Source organism: Alosa pseudoharengus, unplaced genomic scaffold (assembly GCF_046254945.1).
Source record: "Alosa pseudoharengus isolate Yale_2024_CS ecotype anadromous, Long Island Sound unplaced genomic scaffold, YU_APseudo_1.1 YU_APseudo_1.1_scf_9, whole genome shotgun sequence".
Classification (NCBI taxonomy): domain Eukaryota; kingdom Metazoa; phylum Chordata; class Actinopteri; order Clupeiformes; family Clupeidae; genus Alosa; species Alosa pseudoharengus.
In genome coordinates, this window is record NW_027468881.1 from 22,907,452 (window position 1) to 22,925,345 (window position 17,894).

General features: G+C 46.2%; 1 protein-coding gene across 11 annotated transcripts in view; it reads right to left on the reverse strand.

Annotated features, from left to right (window-relative positions):
* The window catches only part of anks1aa (ankyrin repeat and sterile alpha motif domain containing 1Aa), a 106,701-nt gene that overhangs the window by 44,077 nt on the left and 44,730 nt on the right, over positions 1-17,894 (reverse strand). For 10 of the 11 annotated variants that reach the window (XM_076275884.1, XM_076275891.1, XM_076275890.1 and 7 more), the window contains 2 exons: positions 16,877-16,985; positions 10,554-11,083 (listed from right to left, as the gene is read on the reverse strand). In XM_076275884.1, the coding sequence (XP_076131999.1) occupies positions 10,554-11,083; positions 16,877-16,985 (639 nt within the window). The remainder of the gene's footprint in view (positions 1-10,553; positions 11,084-16,876; positions 16,986-17,894) is intronic. The other variant, XM_076275893.1, reaches the window with a different exon arrangement.

Below are 17,894 nucleotides of genomic sequence, written 5' to 3' on the forward strand. Positions count from 1 at the left end.
GCCTTGAACAAAAGACAAGAGAGAGAGAGACAAAACATCCAGGCTGCTACTGGACTATAAGAAACAAGTTTACAGGTTCCCCCGGCTCCTCATTAGCAGAGGCTGGGCACAACTACAGCCAGCTGTGCTCTACAGGAGAGGGGTGGTGGAGGTCAGACCGTACCATCAGGAAGATGGGGGAGTTCAGAAAACATTTTTAACACTTTTTTCATCGCAACGTAGGAAGATAGACAGATGGATAGATAGATTTGGCTTGGGTGCCACTAAGTTTGACCCAATAACATAAGGACACACAACACCAACAAGCACTGGCATTACAAAGAGCACACAACACAAGAAACACATATAGCAACATACAGTGTAGACTACACCTGCCATGTCATCAACAATCCACACAACAAAACCATGACATTTCATTGTCCAGCACTGTAGCCACATAAGACAGCAAATCCTAAATGACCTCTCACTTGATTAAATAGCAGTGGTATGAGATTCTGAGCAGTCATGAGGTGATCAACCTCTGAGACGCACACAGCTGCTGTGGGGCCGGGTGTCTCGTCTCCTTATCACTCCTAATGTGTTTCTCTGGGAGTTGGGTTCATTACTAAGCACAGCCAGCAGAAGGCTCCATGGCTCTGTGAGACTGAGCTGCATTCCGTTGGACTCGTGGGCCGGTGATCTCAGAGAGAAACGTCACGGGTCTTTAGCAGGACTCTCCAGCTGGCTCCTCTGAAGCGGAGACAGGGGACTGGGTGGAGGAGAGGAGACTTGGGGGGGGGGGGGGTCTAGGATGACTAATTTACCCTGATAACATGTTCTGAACCTCACATCCTGAGATTAAAAAACTGCCTCTGAAATGGATCAAAAAAAATCTGAAAAAAATCACAGCTGACTTGCTATGTCACTCTCTGCTTTAAGGGAGCAGTATAACTGAAAGACTGAAAGTTCAGTTCTTAAATCCGATACATTTGAACCAAATGAATAGTGCAGAGTATACCTGAAAACCCATGAGTCACAGGGTCCACACACCAAAAAATGACATCTCATTCTCCTGCTCAACAGTCACACACAACAACAACGACAACAACGACAATGACAACAACAACGACAATGACAACAACAACGACAACGACAACGACAACAACAACGAAGATGCAGATGTCAGAAGAGCCTAAGTAGCAGTGAGACCTTCAAAAGTAATAAAAAAATATATATAAAGCTGTGACAAACTAAGTGTCAGAAATAAACCAGATAACAACTGATTATTTAAATGTGTGCAATTCCCTCATATGAACTCATGTAAGTTTCACCACTGTGCAACATGGTGGAGAGCTGATGAGGGCTCTGTTCCCGTGTCTCTGAGTGACTGAGAGGGAAATAAATAAAACATTTGTGCAAATGTTCACTTCAAGCGACTGTTAGGTCTCATCAATCACTGTCAACGTGCAATCCTAGCTTCAGGAAAGAGAGGAAACACACTGCTAGATAGATACCTTGTTTCAATTTGTCATGCTTGAATTGATATACCCAATTCCCTTTTGCTCTTAGAGGCAAAAAAGGAACAAAAAACAAAAAAATCTCATAACTTTTTAAATTCACAACAGGAATTCCTGAAAAAATAAAATGCTGTTCTTTAATATTTTCCTATTTACTGACAAAGATAAAGCACAAAAATGTTCCATCACTCAGTTAAGTCCAAAAGATAAACAACGGACTGGTGGCTAGTGGGAATGAACAACCACCACAAATCCACATCTATGTGGTTAAACCAGACTGCAGTAAAAGCGGTTACGACATCACATGGTCCTCCATCACGCCACCCTTTTTTTCCGTCCATGAAAACATGTGCCATAAATTCTGCCTAACGAGCACCACAGTGCTACATGTCACTGGAGGTCCTCCGCCTCGTGGCCACGCGCCTTGTTAATCAGATACAGTCATACAGCCTCCGAGCTCCCACAGGCAACGCTGGGAGGATGGGTGTTCGACAACCCTCCAGAACAAGGCAGACATATTCTGGCCCCTCATTTAATTCTATATGGGTACATAAGGACACCCCCAGGGGGGTAGAGGGAACCATCCGTGATTTACCCATAATCCATCTCTTCAACTAGCTACGAGCCTGAAGGGGTTACACAAAATGCATTATTGATGACGTTGCTCGCAGTCGCAGATAGAGTTCCTGCTAGCGGCCTCGCATAAATACTAATCGCAGGACGTGGGATTTGCTTTTTAGTGTGGAAGTGTCAAGGACCTTGAGGTACAGTCCGCGCACATCCGGCTAGAAACTGGCGGGTAATATCAGGGGGGAAAATGGAATCCCATCAGTTGAGGAAGCTTCAGCTTGCTTAATGTTGGGGGCTGTTACAAAGGGGAATTGACTTAATAAATCCTTATCTGAATGGCCTTGGAGGTGCCTGCGGGAGGAGCATACAAATAAATAAATAAATAAATAATGCCGTTCCACTGAGCTTAACTCCCCATCACAGCTGAGGAGATATCAAGGACACCAGGCACAGGGAGAGGGAGGGAGAGGGATAGTTACAAGAAGCAAAATGAGAAATAGGGAATGGATGGATAGTAAAAGAAAGAAAGAAAGAAAGAAAGAAAGAAAGAAAGAAAGAAAGAAAGAAAGAAAGAAAGAAAGAAAGAAAGAAAGAAAGAAAGAAAGAAAGAAAGAAAGAAAAAAAGAAAGAAAGAAAGAAAGAGAGAGAGAGAGAGAAAGAAAAAGAGAGACAGAGCTCAAGATGGGGAGAGACTGAAAAACTAAAAACAGATACAAGTAAGAGCGAGAGAGAGAAAAAAAATTGCTTGCACAGCTTCAGCAGGGATTGTGATCCGTAAATAGACCAGGCGACGCCTTGATTGTGAAAACCCACTGAGTGGCTGCTACACCCATCAATACAGACAATGGCTGCTGGGGGTCAAAGGTGACAGGAGAGCAGAGGTCAGCAGCTGAAGTGAAGAGGAGCCTGGTGGGGGAGTGCTTGTGTATGTATGTGTGTGTGTGTGTGTGTGTGTGTGTGTGTGTGTGTGTGTGTGATTGTGTGTGTGTGTGTGTGTGTGTGTGTGTGACTGTGTGTAGGAGAGCAAGGGCCAGCTGCGGAGTGGCAAACTGACTGACTGCTGCCCCAGCACCTTCGGTGGGCAGCCGTAGCCGCTGACAGCTGGCACTGGCATTGTGTGAGGGGACAAAAAGGGGCCTGCGCCCTGAGCCAGGCTGCCAAGCTGTCTGCGCCACAAAGGTGGGCTGGCATCAGCACAGCAGTCTGGTGGAGTGGGCAGGCCAATAAAAACGTCCCGTACAGAGACAAACCCCTGCTAGGATGGTGCCACAAGATGCCAGAAACCCACAAGAAACACAATTTTTACACACACACACCCACACACACACACTCTCTCTCTCTCTTAATGTGAACTCAGTAACATCAACCAAAATTTGTATTTGTAAACATATTAAACTGCAGGTAGATATGCTGATCCCTTGTAAATCCATCCAAAGTCTAAAAAAGGACAAAGTGAGCTCAGTGGAGAGGTTCTGCACAAGAGGCTCAACTGCGGAAACATTTAATCCATGCAGATGAACCCATTTTAAGATGAACAAGTAGACAAGGGGGACAGAGGACCACTGGCTGGGAGAAGTCAATAGGAGGTCCATCCAGCCACTCATTCCTCTGTGTAGAATGAGAGTCTTTCTGAGCCCCCACTGGCTGTCATGATCAATGACACTTCAGGGGTCCAATGAGATCCGCTCAGGCCGAGTGGAGAACTATCTGTGGGGGGATTCATTGCCTTGCATGTCCATATCCTTCAGATGCTGTGTTTTTTTAATTGGAGCTTAAAGTCACAGCCGACCCAGAAAAATGGCACCAAAAGACCGAAGATCAATTTCAAAACACACACATGCAGAAACGACAGGAAATCAACAATGACAAAAAAAGAAAATCACATCATCTGTCAGCTCGTACTCTTCAGAAATCAAACACACCGAAGACACACATCTAACAAAATTAGAGAATGTGCATCTCACATCTGACAAGAAATTGTACATCTCGATCTGTTTCTCATGTTCTGATTTCTTTTGAAGCGACTAGCTGGAAGTGGAGGGGGATACTCACAAAAGCTGGTCTGGTGCTGGCCATAGGGATTTAGTGCGGGGGTGAAGGATGAAGATGAGGAGGATGAAGAGCAGGAGTCGGTGAAGAGCTCCCAGATGACTGCCTCTATCCCTTATCTCTTGCTCCGTCTACACTTTTTCCCTGTACATCTCTTTCTCTCTCCCCCTCTCTCTGTCTCGCTCTCCCTCTCTCCTCCTCACTCCTCCCCTTGTCGTGGTTGAATTTGCTGGGCCATACAGAGAGGCCCCTGGATTGTCACGTTTAGTCTAATCCCAGGACTGAGACAGGCTTGCATTAGCATGAGCTGGCTTTGTCTCTCTATCTGCACAGACACACACACAAGCACACACACACTCCCACGTTCTCTTTCTCTTGAACATGCACACAAGCACGGACACACGCACACACACACTCAACACTGGGGAAAGGTCCTCATGCAAGTCAAATACATCCTTGTCTCAAAAGTAGAAGTTGGCTTACTCAAAAGTAGAAGTTGGCTTATGTTTATGTGTATGTGTATGTGTACGTATGTGTGTATTTATGTGTGCCTGTGTGTGTGTGTGTGTGTGTGTATGTGCGTGTGTGTGTGTGTGTGTGTGTGTGTGTGTGTATGTACGTGTGTTTTTGTTTGTGTATGTGTATGTGTGTGTGCGTGTGCCTGTATGTGTGCGTGTGCCTGTGTGTGCGCGCGTGCGCGTGTGTATGTGTGTGTGTAAGTGTGACTGCAGGTTTGAGGACAGGAAGCAGCAACCGACCCAGCCACACAAAAGCTCTGGGTGTCTCTGGGTGCCTGGGGACCCCCTCGCTCGCTTGCCCACTCGCTGTCACACAGTCGGTCCAGCAGAGTGTCCTGGGGCAGCCAGCCGTGACCAACCAAGATGGCCGCCTAGCAAACTAAGTAAAAAAAACACCACCAAGGCCCCAAGAACGAGTGAGAAAGGAGAACAGTAAGCAGCAGAGAGAGAGAGAGAGAGAGAGAAAGAGAGAGAGGGGAATCGGCCACGCTTCAAATGTTGCCCCACTTCACGGGATATTCAAGGAAATGGAAGACAAAGAGGGGAGGACACCATTTAACATTTTCAATGTGCCAGAGAGGATTTATATTCCCCCTGCAACTCCAGCTCCACGCCCTCCATTGTCTCAACATTAAAGTGCATGTGAGGGTCCTTTTTCATGGAAGTGTTTTTTTTTTTTTAAATTATCATTCTTTGACAGGGAAGGGAAACGGAAAAGCAGAGTTTAAAAAAAAAAAAAGAAATGGTGAAGGAATGTGCAGTGAGCTCTAGTAATTAACTTTCATCCCAGTTCCTCCATAGCTTTCAACGCAGCACAGCAAAAGACGAGCTCTGCAAGATTTAACACTTGCTAATATTAACTCCGCTCCCTTGAGAGTGGTGTGTGTGTGTGTGTATTTGGGGTGGGGGTGGGGGGGGGGGGGGTGTAGTGGAATGGAGAGGTTTGGTAGTCCCCCCCCCCCACCAGCTAGTTGCGGATATTTTGTAGTCACTGCATCAATAAACTTTGTGTGTCTCATCCTGCTCCAAGCTTCATCCAGGATCCTCCCCCATCGAGGATGCAGCGGTGTGTGTGTGTGTGTGTGTGTGTGTGTGTGTGTGTGTATCGACTGATAAGGACATGTCAGAGTGTGACCCAAGGCGAGGACCACTGGGGAGGGTCAAGACAGTCATGGCTCTCAGTCAGTGGGTGTGGACATTCTCAGAACAGCAGGGGATTGATGGCCACTTGCCCCCAACATTCAGGGACACATACACCACGGGTTGTAATGATGACAGCCCTTATAAGCTCGGGGACAGGGGTTTATTAGAGAAATATAGGGGAAGGGGGGAGAGAGAGAGAGAGAGAGAGAGAGAGAGAGAGAGAGGGAGGGAGTAAGAAGAAGGGGTGGAAAAGAGCATGCTAGAAAATATGTGATAAAGTGGTATAGAGATAGAGTAAAGAAAGAAAGAAAGAAAGAAAGAAAGAAAGAAAGAAAGAAAAAGCAAGCTAGCTAGCAAGCATAATGGGGTTCTTGACTTAGTGACTTGGTCTGGGTGGGTCCCACACTGCTGGTCATTTGATGCCAATTTGATTTATGGGCCTTTTGGTATATGGCTTCTAAAACAGAGACAGGGTAGAGAGGAGCAGTGTCTGGTCCATCAAGCGCACCTGATCTAGATTCATGACTTCATCAGTCTGGTCCACCACCCGTCACTGATCATTCAGCATGAGGCTGTGCAGAGGCATGCATGGACCACAAATCCTGCTATGGCAATTCATCTACACTTCCTTGATGTGTTCATATAAATGGGTAAGCATGCACGCACGCACGCACGCACTTAATCTTATTACAACAATAATTTTAAGTAAATAAAATTTGTTTATTAAACCACAGCTATGCAACAATTTGTTTGAGGTGATGTTTTGTTTATAAGTAAGAAAGTTTGGAATCATCTTCAAAGGAATTTTGAAAATCAGACCTGGCTGACATCAAGACAAATCTGAGCCAGAACCCTTCCAGAACAATCGGTCATGTCCTGACCTGTACGCATGATGGCTTACAGCACATTGTAGGTGCTGGATTTGCCCAGAGCATACATTCACAGACTGACAAGATTTTTCTAAACACATAAATAAATCAGCAAAAGTGCCAAGACTGTGTATCAATAATGCAAGTTGCAAATTGCCCATATTTATGGGCAGAAATGTAAAAGTGTTCAGAGCAGGGCTGAGAGAGAAGTAGTTCTCTGATGAAAAATCACCAAGAACAGAGAACACGCCGTTCAAAAAAGAGCACGTCTTGCACTGTTCTCGGTCACCAAAGCTCTGATATGGTAATCGAGAGATGAAGAAAGCACCGTGTTGTGGAAAAACATGCAGAACGATGCGGGGGAGTCCTCGAACAGTCTTTGACTGAGCACCGCTGAAAGAAAATGAGCAACAGTGGGGATTAAGCCTGAAAAAATCCTCTAAAAACAAGGGCTCTTATTGCAGACCTTTAACAAGTCGCTCATGGCCATTCAAGGTGCACAACGTGACAGTGCATCCCAACAATCTTTGAACAGGGTGAGTAACCCTCTAAAAACGTGATGCACGTTGATGGCCGACCTTTTATCTTCTTTACAAGTTGACCATTGTGCTCACGTGTTACTGGGGGTCAATGTCACTGTAGATCCAAACAACTTTAAAACAGGGTAAGTAACCCTCTACAAACTAGAAGAGGGCTGATGTTAAACCTTTTAGGAGTTAGGCACAATGCTCGTGAGTTTGTCTGACAGAGTGTGACAGCAGACCCAAGCAACCTTAAGACTGGTAAGTAATCTGCTCAAAACTACAAGAGCAGGACCAATGGTCGAGCTTTTATAAGTTGGGCAGCAGCTACATTCTCTGCACTACATAAAACTCTTATTTCAGTGTTTTTCAGCAACTGTTATCCAAATGAAAGTGGTAGTGATTTTGAACACATGGAAAACATATCACAGTTGTTTGTCTCTGATACAGGCTTTCAGACATTTCAAAAGTCTCACACAACTCCATAGAGGATTCAACACAAAGAGTACATTTTCAAAGCAGTAAGAAATCTCAAAGGACACTTAAAAAAAGGAAAAAAGTACAAAACAAACTAAATGAAACTTAAAAATAGAATGTTTGCACTGCATTCAGGAAAGAGTAAACAATATGGCCATGGCTATCTTATTTTCTCCAAGTTCTTTCCTGAGCGATAAAAAAAACAAAAACAATTATGGCTAATTTCAGTCAAAAACAGACTTTCTGTTAACTGATTAACTTCTGTCAGTCACAGAGGCTTCTAGATTTGGGACATTTTTAAATAATGTTTCAAAAGTCATGGGATGGTGACTATTCTGGGGAATAGCTACATCTTCTGATGCCTCGTATATACTTGGTACACCTAGGAGGTGACCCATGTTCTAGGTTCCATGTTAATTATGCATTAAATCAAATCCATGTTCCCTTAATGGCAGAGGACAGACGGTCCATGGTGTTGCAGCAGCCTATTAAAGTCTCTTTTAAAAGGGGGCGGGTGACCACACTCCTCCATGGCAGGGTGGGCATAACACAAATCCAGAATGATAAAAGTCAGATCTAAAATGTGATTTAGAAACCGCTTCAGTTACAACACTCCGAAACTCCTCAAGTTTCAATTGAGTATGGTAACAAATTATATTATATACACGTCTAAGAAATGTTCTTTCGAGGTATTTACTGTATTGGGAACACACTATGCAGGACATCAGAAACCCATCTAAACCCATATTTCTTCAGACTTTTTGGAATTTGGAATTGAGAAATGAAAAACACCGGTTAGCCCATTTGTCACAAGTGACAGTTATTTACTATGTAGGTGGTGGTTTCTAAAAACAAGGTGGTGTGTTATGACTCCGTGTCCAAGTCTGAGACAACACAGTCTGCCCCTGTTTGGACAAGACATTTATTCACTCGGTATGCAAACAAGACCATGGCTATCCCATCAGATTAAAAGCTCTTGAAGGGATAAACAAGATTAGTCGCTATGAGCACCTTAAGTCATGCTCTGATACCATCCTTGCTTAGGCTAAATCTTCAACAGCTCTTCACTTGTCCCCTCAAACTCCGGTTGCATCAAAAGGAATCAGTTTCACCTCAGAACAGAGACACCCAATACCAAGCCATTGGCCAACAACATCCATGCTTGGCCAACCAAGGCGGTCTCAGCCTGCCCCATTACCATCAATATGGGTCGTGCTGACTAGCATATGTTAGCACAAAAAGTACCAACGAGGATGTGCCTCACTACCATCTGTTCCCAATCAAACCGGGAACACAGTGATCAACTCATCCCACCCCGGCTTGCTCTCATTATTCCGGAATAATGTCCAGTCATTCACAGGGACAATTCACAGAGCGGTGGCCGGCGGAGGCCTGTGTGTGTGTGTGTGTGTGTGTGTGTGTGGCGGCCTCATTGTGGAGTCTAATAAATGCTGTGATAATGGCAAGATGGACAGCAGCTGATTCACTCGTGCGGCCATTACTAAAACAAGCAGCATCAGCATCACTGTGTTCAACAGCAGTGTGCTTGCAGCACCTGGAAGAACAAACTAACTGATGCAAAGAGGACAAGCGACAAGTCTGGAAAGCAAAAACAAGAAGTAGTTGCCCTTTAAAAAATTTATTTGTCATTGGATTTGAGAGTGCTAGTGGAGGTGCGGACAGGCTGCAACCAATACATCATGAGGAAAATACAACCAATACACTTCCCCACATATAGTTATGCTGGAGGACAAATGGTCACAAGCCAACTACAAGGTTGCCACAGTGACAAAAGACAGAATAAAGCCATGTGTCAACGAGCAAGGCAACACATTGTCATGCATATATTCACGCTTCGCACACCGAGCAGAAGATTTATTTCTTTGTCTCAGCTTTCTGGGATGCATCTGGATCTTGGCGTCGGCTCCCCTCTCCCTGCTCTGGAGCGAGGCAGAGCAGCTGGTGATGTCTCACTGTTATCGTTGGTAACCATAATAAAAAAACGGCGAACGGTGAGGACATGGCGTAATTGGAACCTTATTAACCAGAACACACTATAAAACGTGAACAGCTCCAGAACACAAACAGCTGGACTTCATAAAGTAAAGTAAGTTCACTGGGTGTTGTAACATCGAAAACTCCAGGAAAATGAGTACTGGCGTGAGGCATCGTGTCAGTCACTGTGCTGCACAGACATGTATGAAACGTCTTCACATAAGCAACTAGAGAACATGGAAGGAGTCAAAACAGTTAGTCCTCTTTCAGATTATGCTGTCACCCCACTACTGAATGCCAGTCTACAGTTACCAAAGATAGTGTGGATAGGAAAGTGTGTATACTGTATGTGTGAGTGGGTGTGTTTAGGTCAGTGTGCAAGAGAGCATGGAAGTGTGTGTGTTGGTGTTAGTGAGTAAACAATTTTAAGATTTCAGATTAAGGTCTGAAGCCGTGGCAACCTGATGAGGCTAGTTCTGAGCTAAGTCACACACACACACACACACACACACACACACACTAAAATCATCAGAGAAAGGCAACACAGTTCATGTGCTTAGCATGACCAAGGCATAAGAAATCCTCTCTTCACAGAGTGAAAAGATAGATGAGGAGAGATATTATGTAAATGAGAGCATCAGTCTGCCTTTCTCCCCAATGTATTCTCACTAAAGCCTGCAAAACCTTCCTCCTTTGGACAGAAGGCAAATACGGTTTAGGGGTTTTAAGTACCTCACTGGATCAATGGTGTTTCAAAGGCATTTACGATCACATTAATCTTGAGCACTGAAGCAAAAACAGAGGGCGTACATATACTTAAAACAGGCATCACTCTCTGTCATTCGGTGTGTACCCTGCGCCCAACGCATTTTATGGTTGCATCGTCGGCCAATGACACCCAGCGGAAGTGCTTACCTCATCCCACTCAGAGGTGAAGGATGGCGACTTCTCCAGCCTTCTCTTGCTGGTGCTGCAGTTGGAGACGGACTCGCTGCGGTTGCCCAAGCCACCCTCCTCTTCGCTGGGGGGTGACACCAGCAGGTCGGAGTCGGACTTGGAGAGGCTGCGGGCCAGCTTCAGGTCCCCGGGCGGACGCATCCGGGGGGTGCCCGACGCCGAGGCCGAAGCCCCGACTCCGGAGTGGTCCTTGTTCACAGTGGCGTAGATGGCTTTGGGGTCACAGTCTGAGAGGATTGCGGACATGGCTGCCGCCGCTGCCACAGCTGCTGCTGCCGGTGGAGGGGGCGGGTGAGAGGGCACGTCCTCGCCCCTGTCAACGCCGTCTGCGTCCGCGTCCCGTCCGTGCGCGGTGGAAGAGGAGGAGGAGGACGTCGTCGCACTGGGGACTTTGAAAGGCTCCTCTCGACAGTCGAAGACCGGCGACGAGCCGTGCAGGAGGCCTGTGAACTGCTCGGGAACAACGCCGGCCAGGTCCTGGGAATTCTCTGTCGGAAGAAGCAGGAATGGAAAATAAAAAAAACAGGGAATGTCAGAGTTCTGGAGAAGTGAGAGTCGAAGACAGAGTCAGAGAGAAGGAGACTTTCAGAGAGAAGGAGACTTTGAGATACTGTGAGAGTGACAAGAGAGGCTTACAGCACACGCTAACAAGTAACCTCCCACACCATTCCCTGGAACAGATCTGTTATTGTTTTTAAAGAGGAGGAGGGAGAAGGGGATAGAGAGAGAGAGAGAGGGGGGTGGGGGGGTAGTGAGAGAAAGAGGAAAGGAAAGAGAGAGGAAGAGAGCAGCACAAAAAAGACAGAAAGTAAAGCAAGAGGATCAAAGAATACATAAGAACCAAGATGACTGACCTAAGCAGTGCAGTTATAAATTCCAACACACAGCTTGTAGGGTTTTCCCCCCCCCCCTTCTTACTGTAGTCTCTCCAGAGTGTGTTTTCCCTCTAGTGTCTCTCTCCTAACTAGCAGCCCTTTCTTTATAAGGTTGGGCTCCAGAGGAGTTATGCCGCACTGAGAACTCCCTGCAGAATGAGCTGCTAGCCTGAAACAGAACACCACGCTAAGACGATAGTGAAAATACCCTTGATGCGTGCTTGTACACACACACACACACACACACACACACATACACACACACAGACACATTTGCACACTTCACAGTGCACGGCTCCTAGGTCTCAAAAAAAGAAATCCCTACTTAATGGTTTTGGATTAATCCCCATCAAGCCAAACACAATCTGTTTTTCTCCTAAATCTACCCGAGCCTGACTATCTCCCTCTCTCTCTCTCCCTGCTCTCAGTGTCGCTCTAAGTAGCCAGTATTAGTGACCGGCGCTAGATAAAGCAAGCCCCCTTTTTCCCCTGCAGAGATCTGAGTGTGTGAGTGCCTCCTCTGTTTCCTGCAGGGAAGGGGGGGGGGGATATTCACTGCCCAAGTGTGGCACTGTCCACTAACTCTGGTTAGACAACATAACACCAGCTACACACAGACACACCACATTTTCACTTGAGCTGTCAATCCTGCTGATTTGGCAGTGGGCCACACTGGGAGTTTGCTGGAGTGGAGCCTATCAGTGGAACTGCCCCGTGCCAGCGCCCCGTGTGTATGTGTGTGCGTACGTGTGTGCATGCGTGTGTGTGTGTGTGTGTGTGTGAGAGTGTGTGTGTGTGTGTGTGTGTGAGTGTGTATGTATGTGTATGTGTATGTGTGTGTGTGAGTGTGTATATATGTGTATGTGTGTGTGAGAGTGTGTATATATGTGTATGTGTGTGTGTGTGTGTGTGTGTGTGTGTGTATATGTATGTGTGTGTGTGTGTATATATGTGTATGTGTGTGTGTGTGTGTGTGTGTGTGTGTGTGTATATATGTGTACGTGTATGTGTGTGTGTGTGTGTATGTATGTGTATGTGTGTGTGTGGGTGTGTGTGAGTGTGTATAGGTGTAGGTGTGTGTGTGTGTGTGAGTGTGTATATATGTGTATGTGTGTGTGTCTGCAGGGTGTGTGTATGTGTGTGTGTGTGTGTGTGTGTGTGTGTGTGTGTGTGTGTGTGTGTGTGTGTGTGTTTGCCATTGGCCCCTGTGAGAGGCCAGTGGTGTTAGATGACAGGGAAATCAGTGCACTGTCGCTGTGGGAGTCCAGAGAGCCACAGGCTTGTTTTCCCTCGTCCTTCAGCTATATTAAGAAGTTGCCCCACGTCCTCACTCTTATTGTGTTAGTGTTACACTGTACGAGTTGGTCAAACACACACACACACACACACACAAGGAGACACCAACACATCCATCCACCCACACATAACTGTCCAGAGCTTTAATTTGACCAGAGCTTTGGGAGGGGGCAGAGTGTCCACTGGTTACTGTTTTAATTAAGGTTTGGCAGTGACATTAACTGGCCTGTTGGTAAGGGAATGGGATTAGGATGTGCGTACACACACACACACACACACACACACACACACACACACACACACACACACACACACACACACACACACACACACACACACACACACACACACACACACACACACACACACACACACACGTTTCCTTAAAGCTGACTCAGCCCACAGCGTTGTGCTACTCTGCACTTCTATTGCTGAACATCTGAAATGTGCTACACTTTGGGTCCACACCCTGTACGCACCCATCCCCTGTGTGCACTGCTGCTCCAGAAGAGCCCAGCACTGCCAATGCCACTCTGACTGTGTGATATAGGAGTGAGCGAGACTGTAGGTTTGTTTGTTTGTTTGTTTGTTTAATTAAGGCCATTTCAGCAACTAAGGCTATTTAATTGCCAGAGCATTGTGTATTGGAAAAGTTTAAATATGTTTTTTAAAATCTATGCTAGTAACATATTCTAAAACTTTCATAGGTGGGAGCGAGAGTGTGAGAGTGTGCGTGTGTGTGTGTGTGTGTGAGAGAGAGAGAGAGAGAGAGAGAGAGACGTGGCGTATGTGGGTGTGTGATACAAGTGTGTGCAGCATGTATTTGTGTGTTACTGTAGCAAGTGTGCATGTATGTTAACACGTTGTGTGTGTGTGTGTGCACACTCTTGTTTGTCTTGCAGTCCCATAAGTGTGTGTCTGTAGGCAAAGCGTTCATGCAGCACCACGTTCCACGGTCCCACCCTTCCCTTGGCTGCAAACAAACAGGAACACCCAATGACAGATTCAATGTTATGAGCTCCCCAGAACACACACACACACACACACACACACACACACACACACACACACACACACACACACACACACACCTTTTAAGCACACTGCTTCAATAAAATCCTTCAATACCACCAACAAAAACACAAGCAAACCACAGACCATGAGTCAACACACACACACGCTGGAAACACTCGAGCCACTCCACTCAAAGGCACTGTGACATTTACTCACTTGACTCATTGTTAAGAGTCTTGGCCTGTGTGTTTTATTTGGCCTTCACAGCTACACGATTACAGGGTGATGTCACGCTAACGCTAGCCACGGCACATGAGGTCACACATTTCTCCTGAGGAGGAGTCGAGGCTATTTGCTCTGTCCACCCAGAGTTACACTTTCAGTCAAGTTAAAAAAAAAAGGGCACCATAGGAGACACGTCCAAGAAAAACAACGTCGTCACTAAATGAAACAATTAAATCTGTGTAGCAAAGAAGTTTTTTTCATCCTCTTATTAAGAAGTATCCAACATGCTATACAATAAAAAATGCATTACTAATTATGTTACAACAACGATAGTATTACAATGCAAAACTACAAAAACTGATCTATATATTTAAATATAATAATAATTAGGAGGCTTCGTATGTCCATTAAACAGAGATGAACTGCTACAGCACTGCAGTAAACAGCAGAGCAGCTGAGATTTAGACTACAGGCCGAATGTGGAATTGCACTACGGGGTAATAATGGGCCTGACTCACTGGCTGGACGCTCCATGCATATGACTATTGATTGGGAGAATGAGCTAAGTAATTGAGCGCTGCAAGGAATCAATCCGACCTGTTATCCCAGAACTGCCCGTCTCACAGCTCAAGACTCGGAGATTGAAAGCTAGTGTGCGTGTGCGTGTGTGCGTGTGTGTGTGTGTGTGTATGTGCTGTGCTGAATCAACCTTTGAGTAGAGGTCTAGGGATCATGAATACTTGAGATGAATTAACATTTATGGAAGTCTGGGTCACAATGATGTATCTGTGCCAACAAGTATTCAGTTACCCATTTAGCCACTCGGGCAGTTTGACAAGAGAGACTGTGTGTGTGTGTGCATGTGGGTGTGTGTGTGTTTGTGTATGTGTGTGTGTGTAAACATAAGTGTGCATGTGTCAGATGTGTGTATGTGTGCACTACTGCATGAGTCTATGGTTATGGTTACATGTGGTAAAGACACAATTAATCCGGGGAATTAAACTGGGGAGGCTGGAGAATGTGTGTGTGTGTGTGTGTGTGTGTGTGTGTGTGTGTGTGTGTGTGTTTCATTCCTTTCTGAATTTGACAGGTGCTTGTGCAGTCTGCTGTTGCTGCTGACATGGCAGCGCTCCATCTCAGCTCCAGGACAGATGCCAGATTCCTGCGGCTGCTCCCCACTTTGGCTCTGCCTCGCTGGGGGAAGGGAGCGCGGGGACAGGGGGCCGGTGGTGGTGGAGGGAGGGAGGGTGGCATTTCTGTCAGTGAGGTTTGCGAGGCGCATGAGCAGGGCCTTAATCCTGCTGCCTATGAGGCAGCTGCTTTAAACACAGATATAAAGAGGAGGAGAGGAGAGAGCTGGACTCCCTATGTGAATCAGAGGCCTGTCGCTCCTCAGAGATACCCTTTCTACACTCACTCTCTCTCTCTCTCTCTCTCTATCCCTCTTCCTCCCTCTCTGTGTGATCTCTCTTTTGCTCTGATCAACTTCTCTGTTGCCCTCTTTCCTCCGTCTTGACCAGTTTTGCTGTCCTTCTTTCTCTCATCTTTCTCTTCCTTTTTTCCACTCCTTCTTTCCTCCCTCTGCCATCTTTCGGTCCCCTTGTTCCTACGTACTCATGTCACTTTTTCTTCACCTCTTTTTTCTCCTCCCTCTATCTTTAGCCCCTTTATTCTCTCCATCTCTCCTTTCTTGCTGCTCGTTCTCCTTGCACGCTCCTTCCTTCCTTCCGTGCTCATTATTTCCCTGAGCTCTTCATCCCTCCTTTCACCACACTCCTCCATCTCCTGCTCTCTCTATCCTTTTATTTTCTCTCACCGCACTCCTTCATCTCCTGCTCTCTCTCTATCATTTTGTTCTCTTCCTCTGCAAATTGTACTGTATGTATGCATGCATGCTTGATAAGAGCAGCAGACTTAGAGCAAACAGCATTGGGGAGATATCTCACCGAGAGAGATAGAGAGAGGGGGGAGCAAGAGAGAGATAGACAGAGAGAGAGAGAAAAAAGAGAGACAGAGAGAGAGAGGAAAGATAGAGAGAGAAAACAGAGAGAGAGAGAGCGAAAGAAAGAGGGAACACTGACACAGGACTGAATTTAAATGGGAACACATAAGTGTGTAATGTCGTGTTGCCCATGTTTGCTCATTGGTATTCTAATGAATCTCTGCGCAGATACACAGGAGCCTCACTCGTTCCGTTCCGCGTCGCAATAGAACTTGTGGATCCTGGTGCAGCGCCGGCTCTGTGAAGCAAGACTTGGGCACCAAAGATACCATCTTGCGATTGAGGATGCTGCACCATCCGTTGAAATCAAACGGTTTTCTGTCTCAATAGCCAAGGGACTGTCAATCACAGACAACCTCAAACTCCAGCCGTTTCCAGAGAATTACAATCAAGCAATAATCAAGCTCCACTTCAAAAGATGATAAGATTTGTCTGTTCTTATCTTCTACCTGCTCTGCATAAGTGTTCACCTTGTTATGACAAACCCCTTAAATGAGCATGAATTTCGTTTCTTCAGTAGCAAACACACTTTTTACTTTAGTATAAACTCCGAATCTCAAATGGTTTAGGGAAGGCTGTGGGAGTCTCTGTTTGGCAAAGACAGCTGGAGATGTTTAAACTATTCAACTTACTGCCAAACTGAAAACAAGATAGACTTCAAAACTATACAACAACTTCAGGGCATTTTTTCTGTTTATGGAAAAACTACCAAAAAATGTTGAATTCGGAATGTGTATAATGGAAGCTAGTTTAGCTGAGCAAAATGTATGAATCCATTGAAGTGTAAATGCACTCCTCAAAAAAGCATGGGTGCATGTAAACACACGCAAGGTCATTCTGCGTGTTGTGTTCATCCATCTCACACTCACCTCCGGTGGTCTTATGCCGACCAGGCCCCAGCACGGGCGCAGGGGGATGGAGGGTGTCACTGCTTGGGCCCGGGGGTCGGAGGTCACTGGGTGCAGAGGGCTTCCGCTGCTGGGGGTGGAGGGAGGGAGTCAAAGCAGATGATGTCATGTATAAACAGATAAACGTACAAACACAAAAGACTTAAAACAGCAGGCCATTAGCTTGATGTTAGAGATGTGTTAGGGGTGTTTGAGAGATACATTATCAATCCACACACACACACACACACACACACACACACACAAATTATGCATGTAGCCATCACTTTACGACTGCCCATCGTGTGCCCCCAGAGACCTTCTGAGCTTATGGCTGTGCTGGGCGATTAAAACGCTCATAATTAGCTGTGACACCTGCAGCGCTAAACCGACAGAACAGGTTTGTTGATTGCATCCATTACCGTCGGCAACTGACCCCACTCCCACCCTCCCCTCCCCCTGTTGCATATCGTCCCCGTCACGGAATGGCCAAAGAACTTCTGTCACCGAGCTCGGGAGAGGCGAGGACTCCAGCACGCTCGTTTTGTCCTAATTAAACCTCCGTGGCGACGTGACCGCTCTAACGGATGCAGCCCAGGATGGGCGCAGCGCACTAATAACAGTACAGTCAATATGGATGGGAGAGGTGAAAACAGAACCGAACTGAACACAAGGAGCCAGGTGAAGCGAGAACAGTCGGGAATAGATCCTGACATGCAGAGAATACAAAATGCACAGACATACAAAAAAGAAACAAAATAAACGGAGCCTTTTTTTTTTCTTTTTTTTCCCCGCAGGATGGCAGGATTAAACGTGTGGAGAGCTGCAGGTGAGACAGGAGACAGTTGGTGTGGCCACTCTTCCCTGAGACCCTGATGGCACTGACCCCTGTCAAATTTCATCCCTCTCAGCCCGAGGCTGCGATTTACAGTCCCCACTGTCCGCTCTCAGGCCAGGGCCTTCAGCAGGCTGATAAAGCTGCCCGGCGGCTCCGCGCTCT